Here is a 26,826-nt window from a genome sequence, read left to right as displayed (position 1 = left end):
CTGTAAATTCGATTTTTTTCCAAATATTATCGACTGTTGAAAACAATATTTCTTATAAGATAAAATTAGTTTGAAGTAAATATTTAATTTTTTTGAATAGATATTTTAGTTGAAAATCAATGTTTACCAACTATTATACATTTTTTGTTTAGGGTTTTATTTTTTGTAAGAAACTTGTCAGTTCGATTTTTTTCAAAATTTTATCGAAAGTTGAAAACAATATTTCTTATAAGATTAAATTAGTTTGAAGCCAATATTTCAAATTCTTGGAAAGATATTTGAGTCAAAAATCAGTTTTTACCAACTTTTATACATTTTTTTTAGGTTTTTATTTTTTGTACAAAAACTGTCAATTCGATTTTTTGCAAAATGTGTCCTTATGTTGAAAACATTATTTCTTATTAGTAAAAATTATAAAGAAGCCAATATCTCAAATTTTTGAAAAGATATTTGAGTCGAAAACCAATTTTTACCAACTTTTGTTAAATTTTTTTTAAGGTTTTTAATTTTTTGTACAAAAACTGTCCATTTTATTTTTTTAATAATTTTACCGAATGTTAATAACAATATTTTTTGAACGATAAAGGTAGTTTAAAGCCAATATCGAACATTTTTTAAAAGATATTTGAGTCGAGAATCAATTTTTACCAACTTTTATTAATTTTTTTTTTTAGGTTTTATTTTTTGTAAAAAAACTGTCAATTCGATTTTTCTCAACGTTTTTCAGAATGTTAAAAACAATATTTCTTATACGTTAAAATAAGTTTGAAGCCTAGATTTCACGGTTTTGAAACGATATTTAAATCGATATTCAATTTTTACCAATTTTTATTTTTATAAAAAAAACTGTCAATTTGATTTTTCTCAAAATTTTATCAGATGTCAATATCATTATTTTTCGTTGCGCAAAATTGTTTTGGAGATGAATTCATATTTTAGTCTTAAAATTTTTTAGACGACAATTTTTTTCAGTTTTTTTGATTTACAAAAATAACCGTATTATAAAAAATTTAATTCAAGTCTCTAGCGTTTGTGGTTCGTAAGATATTTAGGGTTAACTAAAATGTTCATCTTTTTTCAAACTGCTATGTTAAAAAAACCACCCACGCAATTTTCTTGAGAGCCCTGTTATATCTTTATGCATTATTATCTCAAATCAAATGGGGTGGCGCAACAGTCCGTTGTGAACCAGGACCTAGTGACTTACAACTCTCAACCATTCCTGTGTGCGAGTACTGTTGTCAGGAATGGAAGGGACCTACAATTTAAGGCCGTATCCGAACGGCTAGTTTTGAGAAAGCACTTTTTCATGACAAGAATTACTCTTGAAGGATTTGTCAATTCCTCGCAAGAGGCAGTACCCGCGAAAATTAATTTTTTTTTTAAATTAAGGTGGCACAGGCAGGGATTGAACCCTAGACCCCTTGCATGACAGTCCAACGCACTAACCATCATGCCACGGGTACTACATTATTATCTGTATAACAAAATTTATTTGAAATCGATATCTCTTCTGGTTCTTGAGCTATGGACGACGAAAAAACGTCGCGAACGTACGGACGTACATACGCACTGACAGCTTTCTAAAAATCTTTAATTTCGACTCTAGGGACCTTGAAACGTCGAGAAATGTCAAAATTTTCAATTTGACAAATCGGACCCATTACAATAACTTCCTATGGGAAGTTAAAAATGCGCATACGCCTCAGTGTTCTGTTTTAAAAATTGTTAACAATAGTTTTTAAAATACCAGAGTTATTATGTATAACTGTCAACTACAAATCTTAAGTATTTTTTTAAAAGTAATATTATCCCTCGTCAAAGCTCTTCCTTCCTTCTCCTTGAATTTGTTATTTTTTCAAAACTTACTTACAAGACATTTGTATCTACAATGATCGAAGATCTTTTTCAACATTAAATATAGCTACGCCTTCCGTAATGCAATGAAAATCAACCCGTTAATGATTTGCACTTAAATTTGAAGTTACGTTTTTAACTTATATTCTTATTTTCTCTTCTTCGATCCCCTAAATTGCATGTAAGAGGAACAGAGAGAGAAAGAAACACTAATTGAAAGTATTAATCAAAAGCTTAATGTAGATATGAATAAATTTAAACACCAGGAGGCTTCAGTTCAATTTTAAAATCCCCAAGTCTTGAAATTCGCTTAATTGGCTTCAAAAGAGCACAACCGCACACCTCATTTTCAAAGGAAGTTGATTTTTTGTTGTTCTTTTCTTTTTTTTTCAAAATTTATTTTAGTTGGAAAACTCTGTGTTTTAACGTCGTCGTCATCGTCTTCTGGCCTAGATGGTTTGATAAGATGAAGTTTTTCAGAATATTATCGGCAAGGTAGACAACCAAAGATGCAAACGAGCAACATATAACCTGCACCAGATATGAGTTAGTTAAATTAAAATCAGTCCTTAAGATCAGGCTTTTTTTACATCCGGCCCGGTTTGGTCCTGTTTGCCTATATTATATTGAGTATCATAGGAAAGACCTGGTCCATAACGAACACCATGTGAAATGGCTATGTCAGAAAAGAATATAAACGACACAAGGTTTGGTTTGGTTTCGTTAGCTTGACTTGACTTGGTCGGCTATAATATACACTATACGGTGTACACCGCGTATCGTATCGTAACTCATTTAAATTGTTTTTCGTTTGCTTCAAGCACCAGCTACGTTGTCGTCGTCGTCGTCATCGTCGTCATCATCGTCGTCGTCTGAGCGAAATGAGTTTTTAATTAAATCTCCTCTCGAAGGACCATCGAGCCATCATCAGAACAAGCCGGGCAAAATGAACGTAAACGACAAAAAGAAGAGGGCAAAAAAAAAATACATGGATTTAATATAATTGTGGTGAATTATCCCGGTTCAACGGTGCGGCTGCTTTTAATTGTTCTCTGAGATGAGTTTGCTTAGGACGCGGACGGTATGACGCGAAGGCGGATGGCACGAGGCGAAGGACTAAGACTCGTTGTGACTCCATCATCTTTTCAAACAGCGATAAAGTCGCACTTCTAAATCAGAATCACAAGAATTGTGTGGTTATTACTTCTTATTAACCGTGCCGGTGCCAATGTCGCGCTGGTTCCGGTGGCGGTGCTGGTGCTGGTGTCACAGCCCATACCCGTGCCATTTCGATAGCCCACTTCCTTATACACCATAACTATTATCGCTCTCTTTAAGGCTACTTTCCTCCAACTCCAATTGTTAATAATATCTATTAAAGCCTATTTGCTGTGAGGGTGCAAATTGAATGGCTGATTCATTGGAGAGGGCAATTGGCAATTTCTTGTTTTTTACCCCCAACTCCAACTCCAACCCCATATCCATCGTCATCGTCCATTTTTAACCCCAAAATTTTCTCACCAATGTAATTAAATGAGCACAGCAGCAGAAACAGCGAAATAGTAAACAAAATATAAGAAGCAATAATCCTTTCTCCCCTTTTTTTCGTTTTTTTTTTTTTTTTTGGGGAAGGATAATTCCCAGCAACAGCAACAGCACCCCAATTTCAGAGATTGTGGTCGCAGAACAGGACATGGGTGCAAGAGAGGTAAAAACAGTAATTTGATATTAATTACATTTTTCTTAAATTTTCTCGGCAGCCTGTTATAATTTCGTTATAACTGTGCGGTTAATGTTGAAACGAATTTAGTGCGGGTAGAGCCTATATAATATTAAGAGCCAGCCTTTCGCTGCTCGAGGGTGTTGATAGGGAATTGTGGTGCAAAAAGGGTAATGGGAGTGATAACGGGGTCAGGGTTAAATGTCAGATTTATTGCAAGCATACGTCCTCTATTATGCATGTATGTGTATGGGAGAGAGTGTACGTTGAATATAATAAATTATTAACCAGTCACTATGCTAGGTCGAGGTGGTTTGTAAATTACGCAGTTATTCAGGATATAGAGGCCTGGTTTATGTGTATCTAGAAATACATATATAGACATGGAATATGGAACATACCCGAAGGTATACCCGCACTGTGGGAACCACAAATGGTAAAGTTAAATAAACATTGTCCATTACAACTTCAGTACGAGTATATAACGAGTACGGTACACATACGGAACATATGTTGAATATAGTTTTATTTAATGAGTGAATTGGTTTATTTTTTTTTTTCTTTTAGTTTTTAGAACTCATAATACCCACAACCTGCTATAATTTATTTGCGAATGGTTAAATGTACCTATAATAAAGCACTTTTATTGCAGCATGGAATTGTAGTTATGTTTAGTTATTTATTGATATACTAAGATGAAAGTGCAGTGGTTTCGCTGTGTTTTAATGTTTTAACGGTTGGTAGGTGTATGTGGGAGTTATTTAGCTGGTGCTGTAGTGGTGGTTACAAGAAGGGTATGGTAATATCTTGGTTTGGAAAGGTTTCAATGTTAGATCGTGAATTTTTTTGGTGAAATGTCCTCAAAATTCAATTTGATTATATCGGGTTTTTCATTAAGAGCGCTATATTTTTTTTAATAAAACAAAAACGGTTTTGGATATCAATGAAATTCGTTATTCCTGAGAAGGTATTTGGAGTATGCCATTAGGTATGGAACTCGATTTCTCTTGCATGGCCACCACGGACACGTTGCAGAATTTCAGACTCTGGACCCAATTTTCGACGGTTTTCAAGCATAAATCGGACGATACTGCAGCAATTTCATTATCGATATTCAAACGAAGTTCATCAATCGTCGCTTACTTCACTACAAGTCCATATAATCAAATTGGGACCAAAAACATTCGGTTCTCATTGAACGGCAGCGATCCCAATTCACAGTAACGTCTGGTCGGCCCATAAACCACAGCAAACGGTAATTTTTTTTGAAATGCAATGTTGACTCATAGAGTACGTGTGGATTGCTGCCTGACCAATACCGTATATTTTGTTTATTAACGAAGATATTCAGTCAGAAATGAGCCTCATCGATGAAGATGAATTTTCGATGAAAATCCGAACCATTTTCAAATTATTGCTCAGCCCAATTCTCGAAAAACGACGCCTCTGGGGGTCTAGTGGTTTCATTCCTTCCGTCTATCTAATCTTGTAAGAATGTAGGCCAATATCTTTTCCCAAAATTCTTTACAACGACGTCACAGAGATGCCCAACGCTTGAGAACAAAGCGACACATTTGTGCTTTCTGCAACTGAATCCTCAGCCTCAGAAAAAAATATTTTCTACACTACGGGCACTTTTTTGTCTCACTGGCACGGAAAGATTTTGTACGGTGCATGTAGATTAAAATTTGTCCACTACCCACTACCACTATTGTCAATTGGTGATTTGCTAAGACGATTGTTACGGCCATAAATTGGACGTAGCGCTCTTAACGTTGAGGGCACTGAATCCATTTTATTTCAGTCGTAAATTTTAATAATTTCGACTCGCTGGCTCGTAATTCTTTAAATCATGAAATGGCAAACCTTACTAAAGAGAAATGTCAAAAAAATGACTACCATTTGTTTAGGCTTGTTTATTGAATAGGAACCGTTCACATATTTTACTGCCTTAATAATCGTAGAAACATTCAAAATGTGATTAATATATTTCAATATGCCAAAGCTACCCAACAGTTCCCAAAAATATAGCCACTGTAAAGGGAGAATCTAGAACCTAAGACTATCGCGTCGATCATCTTCTCGCGTAGCTCACAAAAACTCGGGTTTTCGCTGAACACATTTGAATTTGTACCCGCAAAAAAAATCAGCTTTCCAAAGAGTGTAAGGAAAAGAGTGACGTTTGTTCATTAAATGAGTTCAAAAGAAGTTCGACGCTGGCCCTAATTTTCATCGAAAACGCTATTTAATGTTTGTATGAAGATTGTAATTTCAAGAATAATGTCTTCGGTGAGCCATTTAAATCAAATAAACATTTAAACATACGGAAATAATTGTTTTTTTATAATAAGGGCACACTCAAGGGGATAATACTACCCTTATTATGTAGACACAGTGTGAGCACTAGGAAAGGGGGAGAGAGGTTGAAAGAAGGTGTCGGTTCACATTGGTTTTGAATTCCTGAATATTTCAATGGCTGGGAAAGACAGAGTGTGTCAAGGCATTCCAAATTCACGCAGTTCGGCTAAAGAACGATTCATTGTACTTGACAGTACGACCGAAGTGGTGATCGAGGTTATATTGATGAGCATTCGTAGAAGCGTGAGTATTACGGTTGAACTGTTTAATGGAAGAAACGCAACTGGCTATTTCTCTAGAGCATAAACCATTAAAATAAGGGTAATAGAAGGTGACACAAGAAACATTTCGATGATGTTCATGCGACGTAAATAATCTTATGATGGTAATTTCAGCAATCAGTCTAAATGGTCTACGTTCAATGCTGTCCAAGAGGCTTAAGTAAATTGCAGGAGCACCAGCCCAGATATGGGAGTTAAACTCAAATTTTGGACGTAGTCTTGGAGATAACAGCCAGATCAAAAGGGGAGAAAAACTTCTTGCATCGCTTTAGAAAACTCAAACTTCTTGCGGCATTTTTGTCGATATCGCGTATGTGATCGTTCCATAATAGGTGATTAATAATACACATTTCGAGAGTATCGAGAAAGAGAGTCTTCAATGCAAGTGCCATCCATGGATAATATTAAGGGCGGTAAATCTCGTTTTAAAATTACAAGGCAGCATTGGGTTATTGAAGCATTTATGTTGTGGTTTTCAACTTACAGTACTACTTGTATTGAACAAATCGAAAGGTAATTACTAATCCAACGAAGGAATGTTTCGTGAAAACCGAAAGCATGCATTTTCGATAAGAGAGCCTGATGCCAAAACCTGTAAATGCTTTAGAAATATCAAGCGCAATAATCTTACTTTCTCAAAAATGATGTAAAGATTTGTTTAACCGTTCGGTGAGATGAACCATAAGATCACCAGTGGACCTATTGCTACGAAAGCCGTATTGTCGGTCATTAAGAAGCTTTCGATCTTCTAGATAATTCTTGAGCTGATAATTAAGCAGCTTTTTCATGACCTTCTAAAGATGAGACGTAAGTGCAATCGGTCGATAATTAGACGGTGAGGAGGATTCACCTTTTTTGGGATAGTCTGAACAAATGCGGTTTTCAGTCGTTCGGAATGAGACCTGAATAGTGAGACAGATAAAAAAGCTTACGCAGTGGTTTTGCAACCGTTGAAGAACACTTCTTCAGAACAATACCATTCGGACCAGCAGATTTATGTATGTTAAGATCTTTTAGTACGAGTGCGAAAAAAGATTTGCCCCATAGGATCACTAACTCGCTCAAGTACTGGCGGAGCCATAACACTCACTGGTAGCGTTGAATTGGCGGCAAACTGCCTAGCAAAGAGATTAGCTTTCTTTTAAAATCTTTTTAATGGAGTGTAATTGACAACAAGCGTAGTAACCGAGGAAGAGGAAGAATTACTCAAATTTTTTACAAACGACCAAAAATGTTTACTGCCTTTGGGACATTGCAGTATTTTTTTCTGTATTTTTTTTTCATGTACAAATTGGTTGCCCAATACAAACTTCAGTTGTGAGTAGTACACTGACGCTTTTAAAATTGTCATTTTTGAAAACATCATATGTTTTTATGTCATTGTAAATAGCGACATTTCTGGAAAAATGTTAAACAAGTTGGTTATGTAGAGCATCAAAACTGTTGGCGTTGCGTAAGAACAACTGAAGATATAGCTTTTATATCCCGCTGTTGTGTTGACGAAAACCAAGATTTGTTGATTCTTCTTCTACCTTTGGAATTCGCCTTTTCACATCCTATCAATCAACAGCAACATTGTATCTTCGCCGGAATGCACTCAAAGTGTTCAAATTTCTTGGAAAATTTCATCATTGATAAAGACCATTTTCACCTAGCAGGCTACTTTATTACATTGAATTTGAGGCTCGTAAATTAAATAATGATAGTGAAACAATCGTCTTTTTTGAAGAAACGACCTTTTTCAATGGAATTGACAAAGTAATCAAGGACATACCTGAAACTGATAACATTTTATTTGTACATATCTCTTTCTTAAAAAATACTCGTTTGATATCAAAATGAAACCTCTTCTTAGAAAACTCCGTATGTGCAAGAACCCATATAATTACACGATTACGATTACACCAAGATTCTTCGCTGTAACCACATATTCGATTGGAGTATTGATCAGGACAATCAGTGGAATATAAAAAAGGTCAAGAGATTTTCTGTTAATTACAAGACAATTGTATTTTTCAACATAAGCCCGTTTGACAAAGACCAATCTGCCATTCTTTTCATGTCTTCATTAACGCAGAAAGCTCCATATTCGCTAAGGCCAAATGGACAGCTGAACGCCATAAGCAAACAAGTGAGAGCTGCAATTAACTTAAAAGGATTGAAGTTCATTTACTTAAGCAGAAAATAAAAGAGGGCCCAGTATGGAACCTTGTGGTACACCAGTGGCGTTCGATACAAAATTTTACAGGGTGTCACCAACTTGCACTTCTTGCTTCCTGTCGGTTAGATAAAACAAAATTAATTTCGTTGCACGAGATGAAAAATTAAAATTTTGCATGATTTTTCTACATAGATTGACATGATTAATTTAATCGAAAGCCTTCAAAAAATCCAACAGAACTAGAAACGTAACCTAGTCTTTATCTAATGCTTTTCTAATGTCATCAATAACCTTTAAAACTGCGGTAACACAGCTGTGTTTCTTCCGAAAACAAGATTGATAAGGGCTGATCAGTAAGTTTGTAGATCAAAAGACAGAAAGATCCTTTCAAAAACTTTCGAAAATTATGGCAATACCGAAATAGGTCTAAATTCACCTCTTTTAGCGGTTTTTGGAAGTGGAATGATTTTAGCAACTTTCCATGACTCAGTGTATATCGCGTACGTGAAAATAGTATTGAAAGCAAAAGTGATACATATAGTAATACAACCATCAATATCACACCCAAAAAGGTAGGGTGTTTATCATTGAGCCCAACAGCTTTTGACTTAATAGAAAGAACACTTTCGACTACATCAGCACTATCTACCGCAGGAAATTCAAAACCAGGCTCATTACTGTCGCGTTGGAAAGTAAAAAAAAAATTAAGGAATTGAAGGCCAAATTTGTGGAACCTGTGGCGATGGAAAAAAAATAATTTTTCATTAAGTTTATTGCCATCCTCATAATTCTGATCGGCACCGAATTTATCTTTCCGATTCCGATTCTGCGTCGATTTTTCCAGAGCTTGCGATCGTTTAAACTTGTGCTAAGATGTTGAGAAAAATGTTGGTATTTAGCCTCGCGTATCATTTCATGTCTCCAAAAAACATATTGTAGATAAATTAACGTTATTTTGAGCTACATATGTACGTTAAATATTTTACTTAGCCCATTGTCAATTCTTAAACTAGTTGAACTTATTTTGGGAACCTCAAAGTATAATATCGAATAAAGTTATCAATTCAACAATGCCCTTAAGAACCATTGAAAAATAAAATGAAAACTAACATATCCAAGAAACCAACTTAATAGGAAAAAGTTAAAGCTCGAAACTTTCAATAACATTTTTTTTTTTTTTTTTTAAAGGATGTAAAAAAAAATAACAATAAAATATTTCTTTAAGGACGAAACTATTTTTGGATAAACATTGAACATTGAATATGTCTACTTTTCTACTTTTCCACTTTTGTTCTTATTCTTTCTTTTCTCAATTTTTATTTGTGTTGCATTATCATCATCACAAAGGACACTTAAATTAACTTTTCAAAATAACTTACCCGGGTTTGAGGCATTTATGTGAAATTCGCAAATGTTCTTCGTTCCTTGGGCAAAATCATAAGAATCGGAGTCTGTAAAAAGAATATCCACGTCCAATTCGAATCCCCTATTGGGTATTCCCTGTTGCAATGGGGCAGAAAAAGGACTTGAATGGAATGCCACCAGCATCTCGTTTCCTCTGAAAATGATATATAAATGATAAAAAAAAATTATTATAAGTTTTCGATAAAATAGTTTAAGTAGTTTCTATCTATGAATCTATAAAAATGTATGTATGTATGTAAGAAGTAAGTAAGGTAGTAACGTTTTTATAGCCAATCAGTTAATATTCAAAATGTAAATTAAGTGCGGTCACAGGAAAATACCACACCCCACTCTCAAAAAGCGATTTCCGAAGAAAGTACCTCAAGGCACTTTGTGAACGAATCCTATCCAGAGACGAATCTGGACCGGCGGATATAGTGATGGAACATGGGAAGGAATTGAATTAGAGGGTGAAAGAGAAAAGTCAAAGACGGACGAGAGAGTATAGTGGGTACTTTGTCGATCTTGGTAGTCGGTATGGGTAGGTATATGATTTGCTCACTTCATATATTTTTTATTCTCACCATTTTCTTGGAAGCGAGTCTCTGCAGTTTATTTAGAACGGAAAGTATAAGAACAACAAAAGAACAAACAATTGAAAAAGGAAGTTTTTCTTTTTGAAAACATTTTTAATTTTTCTTTTCGAATTTATTTTCCTTTTTCGCACAGAAACAACAATAATAAGTAAAACCCAACAACAACAAAATTCTCAAGAGTAATTTTTGTGTTTGTATTTATGGCAGTTATCCATAGGAGTAAGAAAGCTCTATGTTTGTATTATTCTCAAAACCTAGTCATGCTTATGGTTCAAGGTTGCCAAGCTACTTGTGCATTTAAATCATTTAATTTCAAAGAAAAAACTGTTTTCAGGTATAAGAAGAATTACAGTCAAACATGAATAAATTAGTTAAGGCACTAGTCAGTAGAGAACTAGGGTTCAGTGCCTTACTTTTAACCATTCCTGTGTACGAAACGTTTCAGGGATAAAGATGACCTACAGTTTGTATGTCGAATCAGAGCTGATAATTTGAGAAAGGACTTTTCATGATAAAAATTACTCTTGTTAGATTTGTCAATGTATCAGTACCCGACGAAACTACTCTATGCTAAAAAAGAATTGATAATTTTCAGCATTCCTTGAGGTGCGGGTATTACAGTTTTTGTTTATTTTGCCAATAAAAAGTTGACTGCCACATATTTGTATTTTAAAATCTCTTTGTGCTCTTGGTGTTAATTTCAACTTTTTATGGTCCAGTCAAATTATAGATTCACATCGATATAATTCCCATATCGATGAAAATTAGTACTGTCACTCAGGACATCATTATTAACAAGTGTCAGAAAGTGCTAGAAATTGTTTAATTGTTGTCAAAGAGAAAAATGAGGACATAGAAGAAGCTAAAGACTTATTGAGTAGAATCATCTACGGTTAGCTCAACTATAATCTTGGTTTCAGAAGTTATTATAAGGATTCACTGAGTTATGAAGAGATATCTCGAATCTTAAAAGCAGGATGTGAAGGTCTCAACTTAAAGAGAAGTTCTTATAATGGTAGTTTTAATCAATTTTGTACTCTGTGTAGGTTAGGTTAGGTTGGAGTGTCATTGACGCACGTAGACCTTAAGGGTCCATTGTGATACCACTAATGAGTAACTCATGGGAGAGTAGAACCATTTTGTACTTTTAATAAAGTTAGAGAGACGTTTTGTGTCAATCGTTGCCAGTTCACTGGTATTATCGAAGAAGGGATTACCGAGAAAGTAATTCCTTCTAATGGAGAGTGCTGGACATGTACATAGAAGGTGTTGGACTGTTTCCTCTTCCTACTCGTCCATGCAGCTTCTACAGAAGTCATTTGTGTAGACCCCTAGCCTCAGAGCATGTCTTTTTATGAGGCAGTGTCCCGTTATTACTCCAATTGTAGAGATTATACTTTGTCTGCTCAGTAATATCAAGCTTTTTGACCTTTTTAAGTCAATACTTGGCCATATTTGCTTGGTTGCTAGGCAGGTGGGACTTTGTGACCATCTAGCGTTTGTTGTTTCTATAGCATATTGCTTGAGAAGATAGTGGTGTTCCTATGTTATGTTTTTGTCTAACATGAGGCAGAAGTGTTCCGTTTTTGGCGAGCTCATCGGCTTTACAATTTCCCTCAATGTCTCTGTGGCCCGGCACCCAAATGAGGTAAATGTTAAACTGTTCCGTCATCTCATTCAGCGATGATCGACAATCGTGAACTGTTTGAGAGTTTGTGGAGACAGACGCGGGAGATTTAAGAGCGGCTTGGCTGTCTGAGAAGATTCGTATATCCTTACAAGATATAACGTTTTCTTTGAGCCAGGATAGTTTAAATCGACATCACTTCGGCCTGGAATACACTACATTGATTGGGAAGTCTATAGGATAGACTGAGATTCAGTTGTTCTGAATAGATACCACTTCCAACTCCGTGATCGGTCTTTGAACCTACAGTATAGAAGTTTACCGCATCGTCTTCCAGGGATCTCTCTTTTTCCCAGGAGGATCTTGAAGGGATGGACACATTCAATTTTTTACCAAATACCATTTTTGGGGTGGTATAGTCTAAGCGAGGATGGATCTGAAACTGTCTAGAATAGTAGTATGTCCAGTATTGTTACTGGTCCATTGAGAGGTGGCTCTAAGCCTTACACACGAGTTGGCGGCCACCTTTTTGGAGAAGATGTCAAGTGGTGTTAGGTTTAAAAGCACTTCCAGTGCTGCAGTTGGTGTTGAGCGAAGTGCTCCTGTGATGCACATACCTGTTGACCGCTGGACTTTGATGAGCTTATTTAGATTTACCATCTTGTCCAGTGCGGTCCACCATACGACGGCTCCATATATGAGTATCGGCCTGATTACCGAAGTGTATAGCCAGTGGGCTATTTTTGGGGAAAATCCCCATTTTGATGCTATGGCCTTTTTACAAGTAAAAAGCGCTACAGTAGCCTTTTTGGCCCTTTCATCAATATTTGCCTTCCAATTTAGTTTTTTGTCTAAAATGAGGCCCAAATATTTAGCTTGATCGGAAAAGCTTAATGGTATTCCTCTAATCTTGGGTGGGCTAATCTGAGGAATTTTATATCTTCTCGAAAAGAGTATTGATTCTGTTTTGTGTGGGTTGACGTCCAATCCGCATTGCTTAGCCCATTTAGTTAGCCTGTTTAGGGCATTTTGAAGGAGTTCCGAGAGAACTTGGAGGTACTTCCCAGATACGGATATCGCAACGTCGTCAGCATAGGCAATCATCTTGAATACTTCTGCTTCCAATGCTGTAAGTAGGTCGTTTACTACTAAGTTCCATAAAAGAGGCGAAAGGACTCCACTTTGGGGAGTGCCTCGATTCCCCGATCTGGTGGTAGTAAAACTTCTCATGTTAGAAATTATTGTCCTGCTTTTGAGCATGAGACTTATAAGATCTATGAGTGATTTTTCTAATTTCAGCTTATCCATTGCTGTTGTGATCGCCTGGTAACTGACGTTGTACGCTGTGTAACTTAAAATAAAAAAAAGATTGCCTACACTTCATCGATATTTGTCCAATATTCAAAGCTCAAAGACGCTACCCTTACCATATAATAGACTATAAACATCAAGAGCATGATTGGAAAACATTTAGTACATTTTTAAAGATATTTACAAGTACAGATTGTTATTGATAACAGAATTCTATTAAATTCAAAAACATAAATATAAAAAATATTCTTTTACACTTCTGATAGGAAGTTTTTTTAATGGGTCCGATTTGTCAAATTAAAAATTTTGAAATTTCTCGACGTTTCAAGGTCCCTAAATCCGAAATAAAAGATTTGTTGGAAAATGTCTTTGCGTGCGTGTGTAGTGTACGCGACATTTTTTTCGACGTCCATAGCTCAAGATCCAATTGAAATATCGACTTCAAAAAAATGTTGTTACACAGATAATAAGGCAGAAAGATGCAGAAAAGGCTCTCGAGATAATTGCGTATTTGTTTCTTTTACCAAAGCAGTTTAAAAGAAAGGTGAACATTTTGTTTAACCCTAAATATCTTACGAACCAAAAAGGCATATAATTGTAACGTGATACCAATCAAATCTATTTTTTTGAAAAAAATCCACTTTCTTTAGAATCCGCTAAAATTTTGAGAAAATCGAATTGACAGTTTTTTTTTATAAAAAATAAAAACCTAACCAAAGAATTAATAAAAGTTGGTAAAAATTGACTTTAGACTCAAATAGCTTCTCAAAAATTAAAAATATTGTCTTCACATTTTTTTTTATTTCATAGAAAATATTGTTTTCGATATTCAATAGTTGTTTTTTTTTATAAAAATCCAACAGAACGTTTTTATAAATAAATAAAATCTACCAAAAATAGTAGGCAAATTTCGTAAAAATTTATATTCGGTTTTTGATATCTCTCAAATTAATTTCGTTCATCCAATTTGTAAAAATTTAAGAAATGCTAAATTGGTAAAAATTTGCTTTCTCCTCAAAATTTCTTGTATGAAAAATATTGTTGGTAATTGTAAAATTTTTAAGAATATTTCGACTCACAACTTTGTCAACCCAACACGTTCTATTCCAATTAGGCTTTGAATGCTAGCTTGGGATTTTCGAAAAAATTGTATAAATAGTTAGTTAATGATGATAAACGTCTGAACCCATTTTCCTGAGCATTATTTCTATTTTAAGTAGACTACACTAAAACATCCCGTAGTTTCGTTACATTAAAAAATATTGAAAACTGAAATCTTGAAATTAATTAGTTTTTACCTTAACCTTCTAAGTCAAGAATTAAAAACTTAAGAGATAAATGAAATACAAATTACGTATACGCCTAAGTGTACCATACTGAAAATTTTCTTTATAAGCAGAGAAAATGGTAGCCATTCAAATTTTAAGCTGTACTAAAAATCTTGCTTCAATTTTTTCAATTAATCAACACTGATTGAGTATACATATCAAATTGTTTTAAAAAGAAGCTGGGATGCTACCCAAACTGATAACTTTCCTTTTCGTCTGTCAATGTGTCTTGCTTAAAAATGTGTAGGTTTTTGTGTTTTGTTAAAAAAGTTGACAGTTGAATTATTCTTAAAAATTCCGAACAATATTTTGCATATGATGAAGAAGTTTGATTCCAAAATCTATTTTTGTTACCGAGATTTTTAACCGAAAACTATTTTTTACCAATCGCATTTCTTAAAAGTTTTTATTTCTTATATAAACAAAAACAAATTGGATGAATGAAATTAATTTGAAGTCAATATCCCCTTGTTTTCAAGAGATATCGAGAACCAAAAATCAATTTTAACCAACGTTGCTACTATTTTGTGTAGATTTTATTTTTTTTTTTTAAAACGGACTGTTGGATTTTTTAAAAAAAATTACAGATTTTCAAAGACAATTTATTTTGGGCGATGGAAATAGGTTAAAGCCAATATTTTTAATTTGTGAAAAGATGTTTAAGACGAAAGTAAAAGTTGTAGTAATGTTCTGTTTAGGTTTTTTTTGATTTTTCTAAAAATTGAACGAATTTTGGAAAAAATATTTCTTATAAGATACAATTAGCTAAAAGCAATACGCCCATATTCCAAGTGAAAGTAAATTGTAATCACTTTCCAATTTTACGTGAAATGAAATCGCATATTCTTCAATTCGATCCATTTCGAAATTGCTTCGAACTGGCAGAACTGAAGGATCATCCATTTTTATTTTGTTTCTGAATGTTTTGAAAATGGATGCAATATTATCGGCAATTTAAGTTAGAAAAGGAAGAAGAATTCAAGAGAAAAAATAAAAAGAAGAATTTAGCTAGAAAAATCATTTCATTTAGATGTAAAAATTATGTAGAATTGTTCTCATAAATAAAGTAATTTTAGATGATGCAAAGATGCTTTTTTATATGTTCTAAGAGAAAGAGAACCTCTTATAATACCTTCATCGATTCCTTCAATTCAAAAACTTTCTGTAACCCTTAGATTTCTAGCAGAAGGAAGCTATCAAAGATAAATTCACAGAAATAAAAAATGTGATTTAAATGCGTTCAAAAATTGAAACAAACCGATATACAGAACATCAATTTGAATGATCGAAAATCAATTTTACGATAATGAATTGTGGAACACCTTAATTCACTTTCGCAAAGAGTATTCACAATAAGTGAAATGCCATAATCTCAATTTTACCACCTTTCAGGAATGTTTTTTTTTAGGTTTCTATTTTTTTTTAAAAAAAACTGTTCTATTTTTCTTAAAGTTTAACCGAATTTTTTTAAATTAAAAATTATTGTGAAGCCATAATCTCAAATTTTTAGGAAAGATATTTGAGTCGAAAACCAATTTTTCGTAATGATTTTTATTTTGTGTACAAAAACTGTTTATTTGATTTTTCTCAAAATTTTAATAGATGATTTTTGTTCGAAAAATATTCGACGTGACAAATATTTTTTTCTTTTTTTTATTTATAAAAAAAAAATCGTTAATTGTATTTTTTCCCCAAAAATATATTTGTTTAGTATAACGATACAATATATTATTTTGTAAAATGATACCATAATGATTAAAGTCTCTAGCGTTAGTGGTTCGTGAGATATTTTGTGCCTATTTTTTTAACTGCTATGGTAAAAAAACCACAAACTCAATTTTTTTAGAGTCCTTTTCGGATCTTTCTGCATTATTACCTGTATAACAAAATTTATTTGAAGTCTCTATCTGTACTGGTTCTTGAGCTATAGATGACGAAAAAAACTTTTTATTTTTCTTTTATTTCGACTCTATTGAAACGTCGAGAAATCGGACCGATTACAATAACTTTGTATGGGAAGCTAAAATAACTATTTTACTTTGAAAATAATCTTAGAAAAAAATATGTTTTCGGGTATAGAAACATTAAAATAACAATTAATATTATGATCTACAAAGTCTAACTACATTTTTTAGAAAAAAAAACTTAATATTTCCTTAAACAACGATGGATTTTTAATGACTTTTTGTCATTTGTTTATAACGATGTCCTGAAAATGCAAAATATTTCTTGTTTCGAAGAATTTCCTCCCTATTTTAAAAGAACTATACGATTAACCCCAGAAATCTCAAGATGTCGAAACGTTAAACTATTTTCAGAATTCCTTAAAAGTATGTAATTAAATTATTTTAGATTTTAATATAAAAATCATGAGTCGTATTCATTTGGCAACCATATTAAATATATTCGCGTGTTTTAGTTGAACGCGCCCTCCAGCCACAACAGTATACCCAGCTGTCGAAATCTAAAGAAAACGAATATATTAATGCGATGAGCAGATTTGTCTTTTCTTTTCGAAGTCAAAATAAAGAAAACACAAAAGAATTCTTGGTAAACAAAATTGAAAAAAAAGGCGTAAAGGAAAGGCAGAGAGAGAGAGAAAGGAAGTCAAGTGTGTATATAGCTGTATGTAGGTTAGCAAATCTACTTGAATAAAAGTAAAAATGTAGATAGAAAAGATAGCAATAATGAGCTCAAGGAAGACACACAGTCGCACACAAACAAACAATCGAAAGTCTTTGCATCCTCTGATGAATTCAAAATGTGGAAGGAAGAAAAAAATTGTTCCCTGTTTTCTTTCTTTTCTCAAATAAGTTTTTATTTTATTTTAATTTTTGTTTCGGTTTTTTTTTATCATTTTCTGTCGTCTTTGCATTTAATCTCAAGCCATTTGATGGTAATTTCCTTAATTGCTTAACGCAATCCACTTAGCCATGGGAATTGTAAATTTCCATCTTTATATTCTTTATCGTTTATTGGTATCGTTGTGCATCCTTTCGATTCTTGACGTAATTCTATGCTTAGCTATGGTGATGGTAATGCAAAAGCAGCAAAACGGAAGTAAAATGCATCTTTATATAAGTACCTAGATATTCTGCATATCCTTCTTCTTCTTCTCTAAAAGAATAAGACTGTCGAGACTCTTTCTGTGTTTTAGTCTATTTTTAGCAAAATAAAAATAAAACAAAAAAAAAATAGAACAAGGGTTAGAAGGAATTGTTTTCTTTAGGTTGAGATAAGTTCGTTAGAGAAAGAATGCAAAAGTTTGTGCAGCAGTCAAAGGACCATTCAAATCCACAATTACAGAAAAGATTAAGTCGTTTATTAAAAAAAAAGGAAGAAATGGAAAATATAACTGAAGTTACGGATTTTGTAAATAGAAATAACGTTCGTTGAACTTTACCAAATAATTTATTTTTAAAGTTGTTTAATGTTTAAAGAATTGTTATAAGAAGTGAATAAAATAGATATAAAGATAAAGGTTTTGTAAATTTAATGTACAGGTTTGGTTAAATCTTAAATTGTCCATTTATATCGTACTATTAACGCTGTACCAAAATGTTTCAATCTATATATAAAACGCGAAAAATCTTATTCAAATTTTGTCTAATAATAAGAAAATGGGCGTATACCACGCCTATTTTATTTTTTGGAAAAAAAAGACTATAACGTCTTATAACTCTTAATGCAAATTGCATATTTTCCATTGAAATTAATACAATTTTACACAAAGATATATTAAAACAAATAGAAACTGTAGTTTCTGAAGAGAATTACTGATTTCGAAGTGTTAAATTATTTCCAAAGTAAGGTTTTGACTGAGTTAAAAGTTTAGAAAAATATAAAAGTCTTTTCTTTGATAAAGGTGAATTTATATTGAAGTAAAGTCAAGTTGTTTAACGTTTTGCAAAAAACTAAGACCCAAAGTCCAAATCAAATGGCCTTCTTATAGAATTACTAGATGTCGATTTTTCAAGACAAAGATATAAACAGTTTACAAATCGTTGAATATTTTTAAAATTTAGCTCCAGAATTTTAAAACACTTTTTTCATCAAATGTGTTTTTTATAAAAAAGCAAAGTTGTTCCTTTCAAAGTGAGATTCTTTATACTCCCAAAAAACACTGTTTTTAACACACAAAAAATTACTATAAATGGAAAACTCTATCAGAAAAGTAGTTATTTTTTTTTCTCATGATGTTGCGTTGACGAAAAAATAGTTTCAACAAAACTGAAAACTTGCGGTTCAAAGGTTGAACGCAAAAAATCAATCTACTTTTTGTAGGCTATGCAAAATCTTTAGTGTTTGCAGATTAACTAGCAACAAGTTATAATTTTAAAGTCAGTATTCAACGCATTGTTTTAGAAATAAGACATGATAACTAAGGTCTGAAAAAGTTGTTAAAATTCTATCGAATTGATGGCATTCATAAAGAAATATGAAAAAAATTGTTTTAAACATTAAATGGCATTTTTTTACCATCGCAATTTAAATAAAAGGTGAACATTTTGGTTAACCCTAAATATCTTCTGAACCGATAACGCTACAGACTATTATACATTTTTAAGTGATACCAAAGAAATATATTTTTTGAAAACATTTCAATAAACCTTTTTTTTTATAAATAAAAAAACTGAAAGAAAATATTTGTCATCTAGAAAATTTTATGAACAAAAACTAATTTTATCTCCAAAATAATTTTAAAGAGATATAAGGTTTTTTTATCACATGATAAAATTTTTGAAAAAAAAAACAATTAATAGTTTTTTCATAAAAATAAAACCTAAAAAGAAACAGTACCTTCTAAAAGTTGGTGAAAAATCATTTTGGATTCAAATATATTTTCAAAACTTTGATATGTTAGCTTTAAACTTATTTAATGTTATAAAAAATATTGTTGTCAACATTCGATTCGGTATAATTTTGAGAAAAATCAAATTGACTTTTTTTCACAAACAAAGCTAAAAAAAATCGATGAAAGTTGGTAAACATTTGTTTTCGTCTGACATAGCTTTTCAAAAATTTGAGTTTATGGATTGGAATTATGTTTTCCTTAAGAAATGCTACTTTCAAAATTCGTTAAAATTTTAAGCAAAAAAGAATTGATAGTTTTTTTTTTATAAAAACTAAAATCCAAAAAAAAAACATTACTGAAAGTTGGTAAAAATTGATTTTCGACTCAAATATCTTTTCAAAAATTAAAAATATTGGCTTCAGACTAATTTTATCTCACAGAAAATACACTCCTCGTCAACTGAAAACGCTTAAACATTTTTGAATATACTTTATCCATTTTTTCCAATCAATGATGGTTACGATTCCATCTGTTGATGGTAAAAATTGTCGTAACATATAAATAACAGAATTTTAAAGTTTTATCCAAAAAAACCGTGAGTTTTTTCTTCCACCACTTCCAAAGTGTAACTTATGCAAAGTAGAAGTTTTTTTTTAGTATTGGAATGGAATGAAACAAGTTTTAGTTTAAGTTTAGAAGTGGATACTTCTACTTTATTTTGAATTACTTCGTAAATTCGATCCGGCATTTAATCGTATAGCTTTTTAATGTAATTTAACCAAATTTCACTCCACGCTAATTTGATTGCTGAAATTAAGGTTTCTTTGTCTTCGAACTGACGACCACCCTCATAAACTTTGCGTACTAACCATCCCCAGATATTTTCTATGATGTTTAGATAAAAGAAGTACGGCGGTCATTGAAGCAACTGCACTTGTTGCTCCTTTATCCATTTTTATTATGCTTGCTCAGTGAATAGGGGCATTAAAATGTTGGTAGGGTCCAGTTTATGGCTCCAAAGATGTTAGAAATGTGAAGTCTTGAAAAATCTAATCGCAACATTTTCCGTCTCTCGTCATGTGGTGGTTTTTTCTTAAGTTTCATTCGTTTAAGATGACTTGAGTTGTTGATTACTCTTAAAACTGTTGAGCAACTTGCGTTTACGCCGACTTTTTGTTTTATTTTTGCCACAGAATCAGAAGAATTCGATGCACATCTTAAAATTCTTCGCCTCTCAGCTGCTGTTGTTGCTGTTTTCTTACCTCCCTTCAAGTTTTTGCCGTATGCATCTTTATTTTTCAAAAAAGAATAAACTACATTAGAACTACGACCAACTTTATCAGCTATTGCACGTCCTTGGTCTCTAAGTAAATCGATTTTAGCTTTTTTAACACTGTTAAGACACGTACCCATTTTTCTTAAAATTTGAACTCAAGAATTAAATTTTACTGAAAACACTAAAATCGTTAATTTAAACGGTCAAGCACTCCAAAGAACTTATAAACAACGAAGAAAATGGCTTTGTACCTATTCAGTTGACTAAAAAAAACTCCTACTTTGCATATAAAACACTTAGCAAGTGGTTGAAGAAAAACTCTTGGTTATTTTTGGATAATTCTTTCGGAATTATCTGCTTAACATCTTAAGGGAATAGTAAGCATCAACATCTTTAAAAAAATGGATAAAGTATATTAAAAAAATGTTTGTGCGTATTCAGTTGACGAGGAGTGTATTGTTTTCGACATTCAGTATTTTTTTAAATTCCAATAGTCCATTTTATATAAAAAATTAAAATCTAAAAAAAACTGTACGCAAAATTAAAAAAAAATTATGTTCGGTTCTCAATATCTCGTCAACAACAGAAGATATTGAATTCAAATTAATTTCATTCATCCAATCTTTATTTCTTATACGAAATACATTTTTTTTAAGAAATGCCACTAAAATCGTTAAAAATTGGTTTTCGACTAAAATTTCGTTAAAAAAATAAATTTCGAAACCAAAGGATTTCATTATATGCAAAATATTGTTAGTAGATTTTATTTTTTAAATTTTTTAAGAATAACTCAACTCATACATTTTTTAACAAAACACGAAAACTACAAACCTTTTAAGCAAGACAAATCGACAGACGGGATGGGAAGTTATCAGTGTGGGTCGCATCCCAGCCTCTTTTCTGCATTTTCAGTTTGGTAACCCTATCCTCCTATATCGTCTTTGACGGCGTTGATTTACTGTAATTTATTATTTAAGTCCTGTGGCTTATCAAAGTGTCACCAGAAAAAGTCTTATTAACCTTTCCGTCCAAAAAGCCTTATTTTCGAACACTTTTTACCGTATGTGGCTACTTTGGAGCCGTATGTCAACAGTTAAGCACCGAATATTTTCTTTCAAGGCGTCAATATATCTGAGTAGACAAGTGGCTTTTCAAAACCTCACAAAAAATAGTCAAGCGGCGTTAAATCGCTAAATCTTCGAGTCGAGAAAATACGCTCAAAAAAAGATTACTTCAATTTATTGATTGTTTCGTTGGCTGTAAGTTGTATGGCATGTAGAGCTGTCCGAACCATTTTTTTGGTAATAATATTGTACGATTTGGAAACATTACTAAGGTCACAAGTAAGTCTTCCCTATAAAATGTAAAACCAAACTGAGCATAAGTCAATAGCCACCTGACAAAAAAAAACAACACAGAAAAAAGGTATTGCCAGATTAATAACCCTACGTCTAAAAAAACACCGTTTGAAAGATAATGTCAAGACGTCATCGGCGCTTTAAATAAGTAAAATCTGCCACCCCAATAGGATTGCAATGTGCCTTATCAAAAACGTATAATGAATCTTTGAATTGTCTACCTTTTAAAACCAAGCAAAAACTTCTTCTATCAAATCAAGGTCAACTTGGAACTTGAAGTGAAAAACCTTTTATATCGCTGGCTTTGGTTAAAGTCGTTTTTGTAATTAATTAATATGCTTTTCCTTAAAAACTGTCTATAGATATACTGTACATGACAGCTTAAGTTCAAAGCATTACTTTCTCGATGGATGAAGCAATGTTTTCCAACAATATGACAACAAGTCTAACAAAAAACATAAAACCTGAGCCTCTATAACTCATAAACATTGATTTAAGAAATTTTTCATTCTTGTCTCACAATATTCGTTTTCCTAAAAATATTGACAGGTGACATAACTGGCCGTTAATTACAACGAGAAATTTGTCATGAAAATTTTGTCAAATTGTCATCAAACTTTGATAAATTGTTATCAATGCCAATTTTTGACAAGGGATAAAACATTTCACTAAAATAAAAACGTACGTCATATGTCATTGAAGGTACAATAATTTATAACCACCTTAATGAACTATTTTGACTGATGACTTCACAGAAGCAAGCACCTTAAAGTTAAATTTAATTTTCAAAAATCCTGCAAAAAATATACAAAATTCATGCTCGATTTATCTAATTGACTTTTCCTTCAATTCGGCTGTCGAACAGTATCTTGCAGATTACTTTCATTATACGCAGGGATGAGATGATTTCCTTGAATCCTGGAAGTTAACAAACAAACAAAAAAAAAAAACGCCAACAAAAATCCTTGCGTCATTCACCGACAGTTCATTTGTCATTCAAAAAACTTATCAGCGATTTCATTCTCATTTGACAGGATTCATTCATTTTACCCTCTGCGAACGCACAAGAAAAACTTCTTCTTTGACTTCCTTCAAACTGTACCCACCTATGTATCCTACCTACCCAGACCTACACCACCGTAGCACTAATTCTTAGCAAAGTTTATTGATGATTATCGTAAAGAACTTGGAACTTGGAACTTTGAACGTCATTATCATTGAAAACTATACTTGGGAGTCTCTCAACTCAGGACTCGAGAGTGAAGTCTTCAAAGTTAAAAAAAAGCAACAACAATGCAACTTCCGTTTAATTAACAAAAATTTTCGTTTGCCATCAAAATGAAAAAGGAAATATGGAAGAGCTATGAGTGTAACGGTGTCGGAGTGATGACACTGACGCACACGATATTAAGACGAAGCCGAATACAAAGATGTATATGAATGTATGAATGTATTGTATATGTATAGCAGGACGAACATTGAAAATAATAAAAAAAAATTAACTTTTCCATTCTTATAAATAAAGTTCTCTCTCTCGTTCTCTTTCAAATAATTATAAATTCTTAAAATCCTTATTTAACAAATTTGCAATTTAAATTGAGGGCTTGAAGTCTTTATTTTGAGGAAAGTTTAACTCAATAATGCGGGTGAGAAAAAGTTGATTTGCCTTTATTATGGTTGTTGGTTTAGGCAGAATGGAATCTAAAATCGTTTTGAATTACTGAATTTTTTTGTTGATTTTTTTTTTGAAATTTGTTAGGTTTTCAGAAATTAAATATTTTAACTCTTTGACCAAGAAATATGCGGTGAAGATAAAACACCCATTTACTAGTTAAAGGAATTTTTGTTTAATTGTTTTTGGAATTAATCGGCCAAAACAACCACCGAACTTAAAAATATATGAAAATTGGCAGAATCAAATCCACATTTTAAACATACGAATATTATTTGCTCTATAAGTATCTACAAATTTATTTTAAACTAAAGAAACTTAAAATTCGTACAAAGAAAAATTTAAGGGCGCAATGGGTCTAATTAATGATTTTAATACCACTTAATTTACATTTAAATCGGTCGAGGAATGATTGAGGTTTAATAGAATGCTCATTCGACTTAGAGCTTGATTCTTCAGATAGTTAGTTCTATGGAAGCTAGTACCTATCGTACGAAATAGATTTAGTGAGCTTGATGCTCTGTATGCGATGTTAAATAATTATGATGCCATTGTAATCGTTAAGAATTTCAATGTCCGTCATACCGCTTGGGGAGATAATGTACATGTTAAGAACGGTACTCTTAAATAATTGGTTAAAAATGGCCCATATTAGAATGTGACCTAATTAGTTGGGATGGTCGGACTTTTCCAAGATCTCTTATATAGATTTTTTCTTCATCTCTTCAACTTTGAGTCCTGTGAGTTGTGTAAATATTGCCTATCCATCTTCAAAGTGTTAAACATTTGCAACTATTTCTGATCATTTTGGAATCGCTTATGAAGTATTCCTCGAAGATTCTTCTGCCATTTTCTTACCTTCACCCACATGTAGCAATTTTAGAAATACAAACTGGGAAGCTTTTCAACTAACTCTGCGTAATTTGTTATCCACCATGGTTTTACCAAAGGAGGACAAAATTTTATATGCAGAAATAGATGACCTTATAAAGGAAGTAAATACAATCATTTTCTCAAAAAGAAAACCATTCCATTCAACGGAATTTCAAACACTATAAGTACAAACGAAGAATTTGGCTAGAACAACCTTTTAGACTTATCATTGCTACTTGAATAGAATTCATCCTGAGTATCGTGAGCTTCATTTAAAAATTCAGTGTATGAGTTCAATTATAAAGGATAAAGTTAATATAGTTCCTAATGATCATTTTTTGTTACGCTTAAGAAAATAATATCTTCCCCTTAAGTTCTTAAGGAAATTTACAAAATAACTGGTAGAAAATTGTATGGAAGCGATGTTTCGAAGGAAAAACTTCTTTATAATGGAAAAGGTCTAATTGACGCACAGTCCAAGTTATCCACATTTCAGGACTTAATAAATAAATTAATTGGGTGGCGCAACAGTCCGTTGCTCTCACCCATTCCTGCGCGCAAGTACTGGTATCAGGTATGGAGGGAACCTACAGTATAAAACAGAATCCGATCGGCTAACTTGAGAAACACTTTTCATGACAAGAATTACTCTTGGAGAATTTGTCAATTTCTCGCAAGAGGCAATGCCCCTGAAATAAACTTTAGATGGCACAGGAAGTGATCGAATCCAAGACCTCGGGCATGACAGTCCAACGTACTAACAATCCTTTCTACCATTTCAATACTTATTCATAGACGACTTTGAGGATGAACTTCTGGCATTAATAAATCTTTTTAAGGAAACATTTATGTTTAGCATAATGATAACATTCTCCTCTATAAACAACGCAATAGATCCAGAATTTCCTCCTTTTATTTCTCCTTATAGTGTAAATCTTTACAGGTCCTCAATTAATAGTAAAAAGTCTACTGGGATCGACCAAATTTCTAATTAAAATGTCCATATTCTTTGGACATAGTATTATCCTTGATTTTCAAGCAATAACGGTAATTTTCCAAAAAATTTGAAACGAGCTTTGATCATGCAAACTGCGAAAAATAAAGATACAGGAGAATTTAATAACTTTCGACCAATCTCCCTTCTTTCTAACATTGGTGCACTGTTTGAGCGGGAATTAGCTGACCCATTGAATATCTTCTGCGAAGACCGGTATATCATTCCATGCAATCAATTTGGTTCAATATTCAACGGAACATGCTTTGCTTCTTTTTCAAGACAAGGTCATTTAAAATCTTAGTTTAATAATAGATATAGACCTTCAAAAAATCTTTCGAGACTTGTTTATAAATTTATAAAGCTCAATTTTCCGAATTGGCTCACCAAAACAATTTTCAATTTCCTAACAAACAAAAAAAGTTAAACTTTTATTAATTATGAGCATGAGAATATTGATTTTTTTAATATATATTCAGGTGTTCCTCAGGGTGTTCCTGAGAAACTTACTTACTTACCTTAAGTAAGTAAGTAAGTTCCTCAGGGATCGATACTGCGTCTATCTTTATTCAACATTTACTCGTATCTCCAAGACTTCCCTTATTTAGACTCATATTCAATAAATTACGCTGATGATACTATATTATTAACAAGTGACAGTCGACCAATTTCAACTTTTAATAACATTAAACGCAATTTGCCACTTATCGAAAACTATTTTAAAAAATGGAGATTAAAAACTAATGTAAATAATTCTGGATTGACTTATTTCAGAAACATCAGCGGTTTCTAGATCTCAAAATAAAAAATACGCTGGGATGCGACCCACACTGATAACTTCCCATTTCGTAAGTCGATTTGTCTGTGTTGGGTTAAAAAAAGTTTCAATTGAATTATTCTCGCTCTTAAAAAACAATGATGGACAGAACACTCAAAATCGCAACATGGAATGCAAACGGTCTTTTACAGCATGTATCAGAACTAAACATCTTTTTAGACATAGAGCATATAGACATTTGTTTGGTGTCCGAAACCCACCTCGCTATTAAACAAAGTCTTGATAATAAATTACCAAATTATACATGTTATCACGCTCCGCACCCAGCTGACAAAGCTAGGGGAGGATCAGCAATACTTATAAAAAAGTGCTTAACACACTATGAAGAACCAAAGTTAACTAAAGAAAACAAGCAAGTAACAACAATTAGTATTGGT

At 32.6% G+C, this 26,826-nt stretch overlaps 1 protein-coding gene across 1 annotated transcript in view; it reads right to left on the bottom strand.

Moving 5' to 3' along the window:
* Positions 1 to 26,826, bottom strand: part of LOC129947178 (uncharacterized) — a 337,053-nt gene that overhangs the window by 102,154 nt on the left and 208,073 nt on the right. Inside the window, exon 10 of the mRNA XM_056057626.1 lies at positions 9,757 to 9,935. Coding sequence (XP_055913601.1) covers positions 9,757 to 9,935 — 179 coding nt within the window. The remainder of the gene's footprint in view (positions 1 to 9,756; positions 9,936 to 26,826) is intronic.

Source organism: Eupeodes corollae, chromosome 2 (assembly GCF_945859685.1).
Source record: "Eupeodes corollae chromosome 2, idEupCoro1.1, whole genome shotgun sequence".
NCBI classification, from domain to species: Eukaryota; Metazoa; Arthropoda; class Insecta; order Diptera; family Syrphidae; genus Eupeodes; species Eupeodes corollae.
This window is presented reverse-complemented; position numbering and strand designations above follow the sequence as displayed.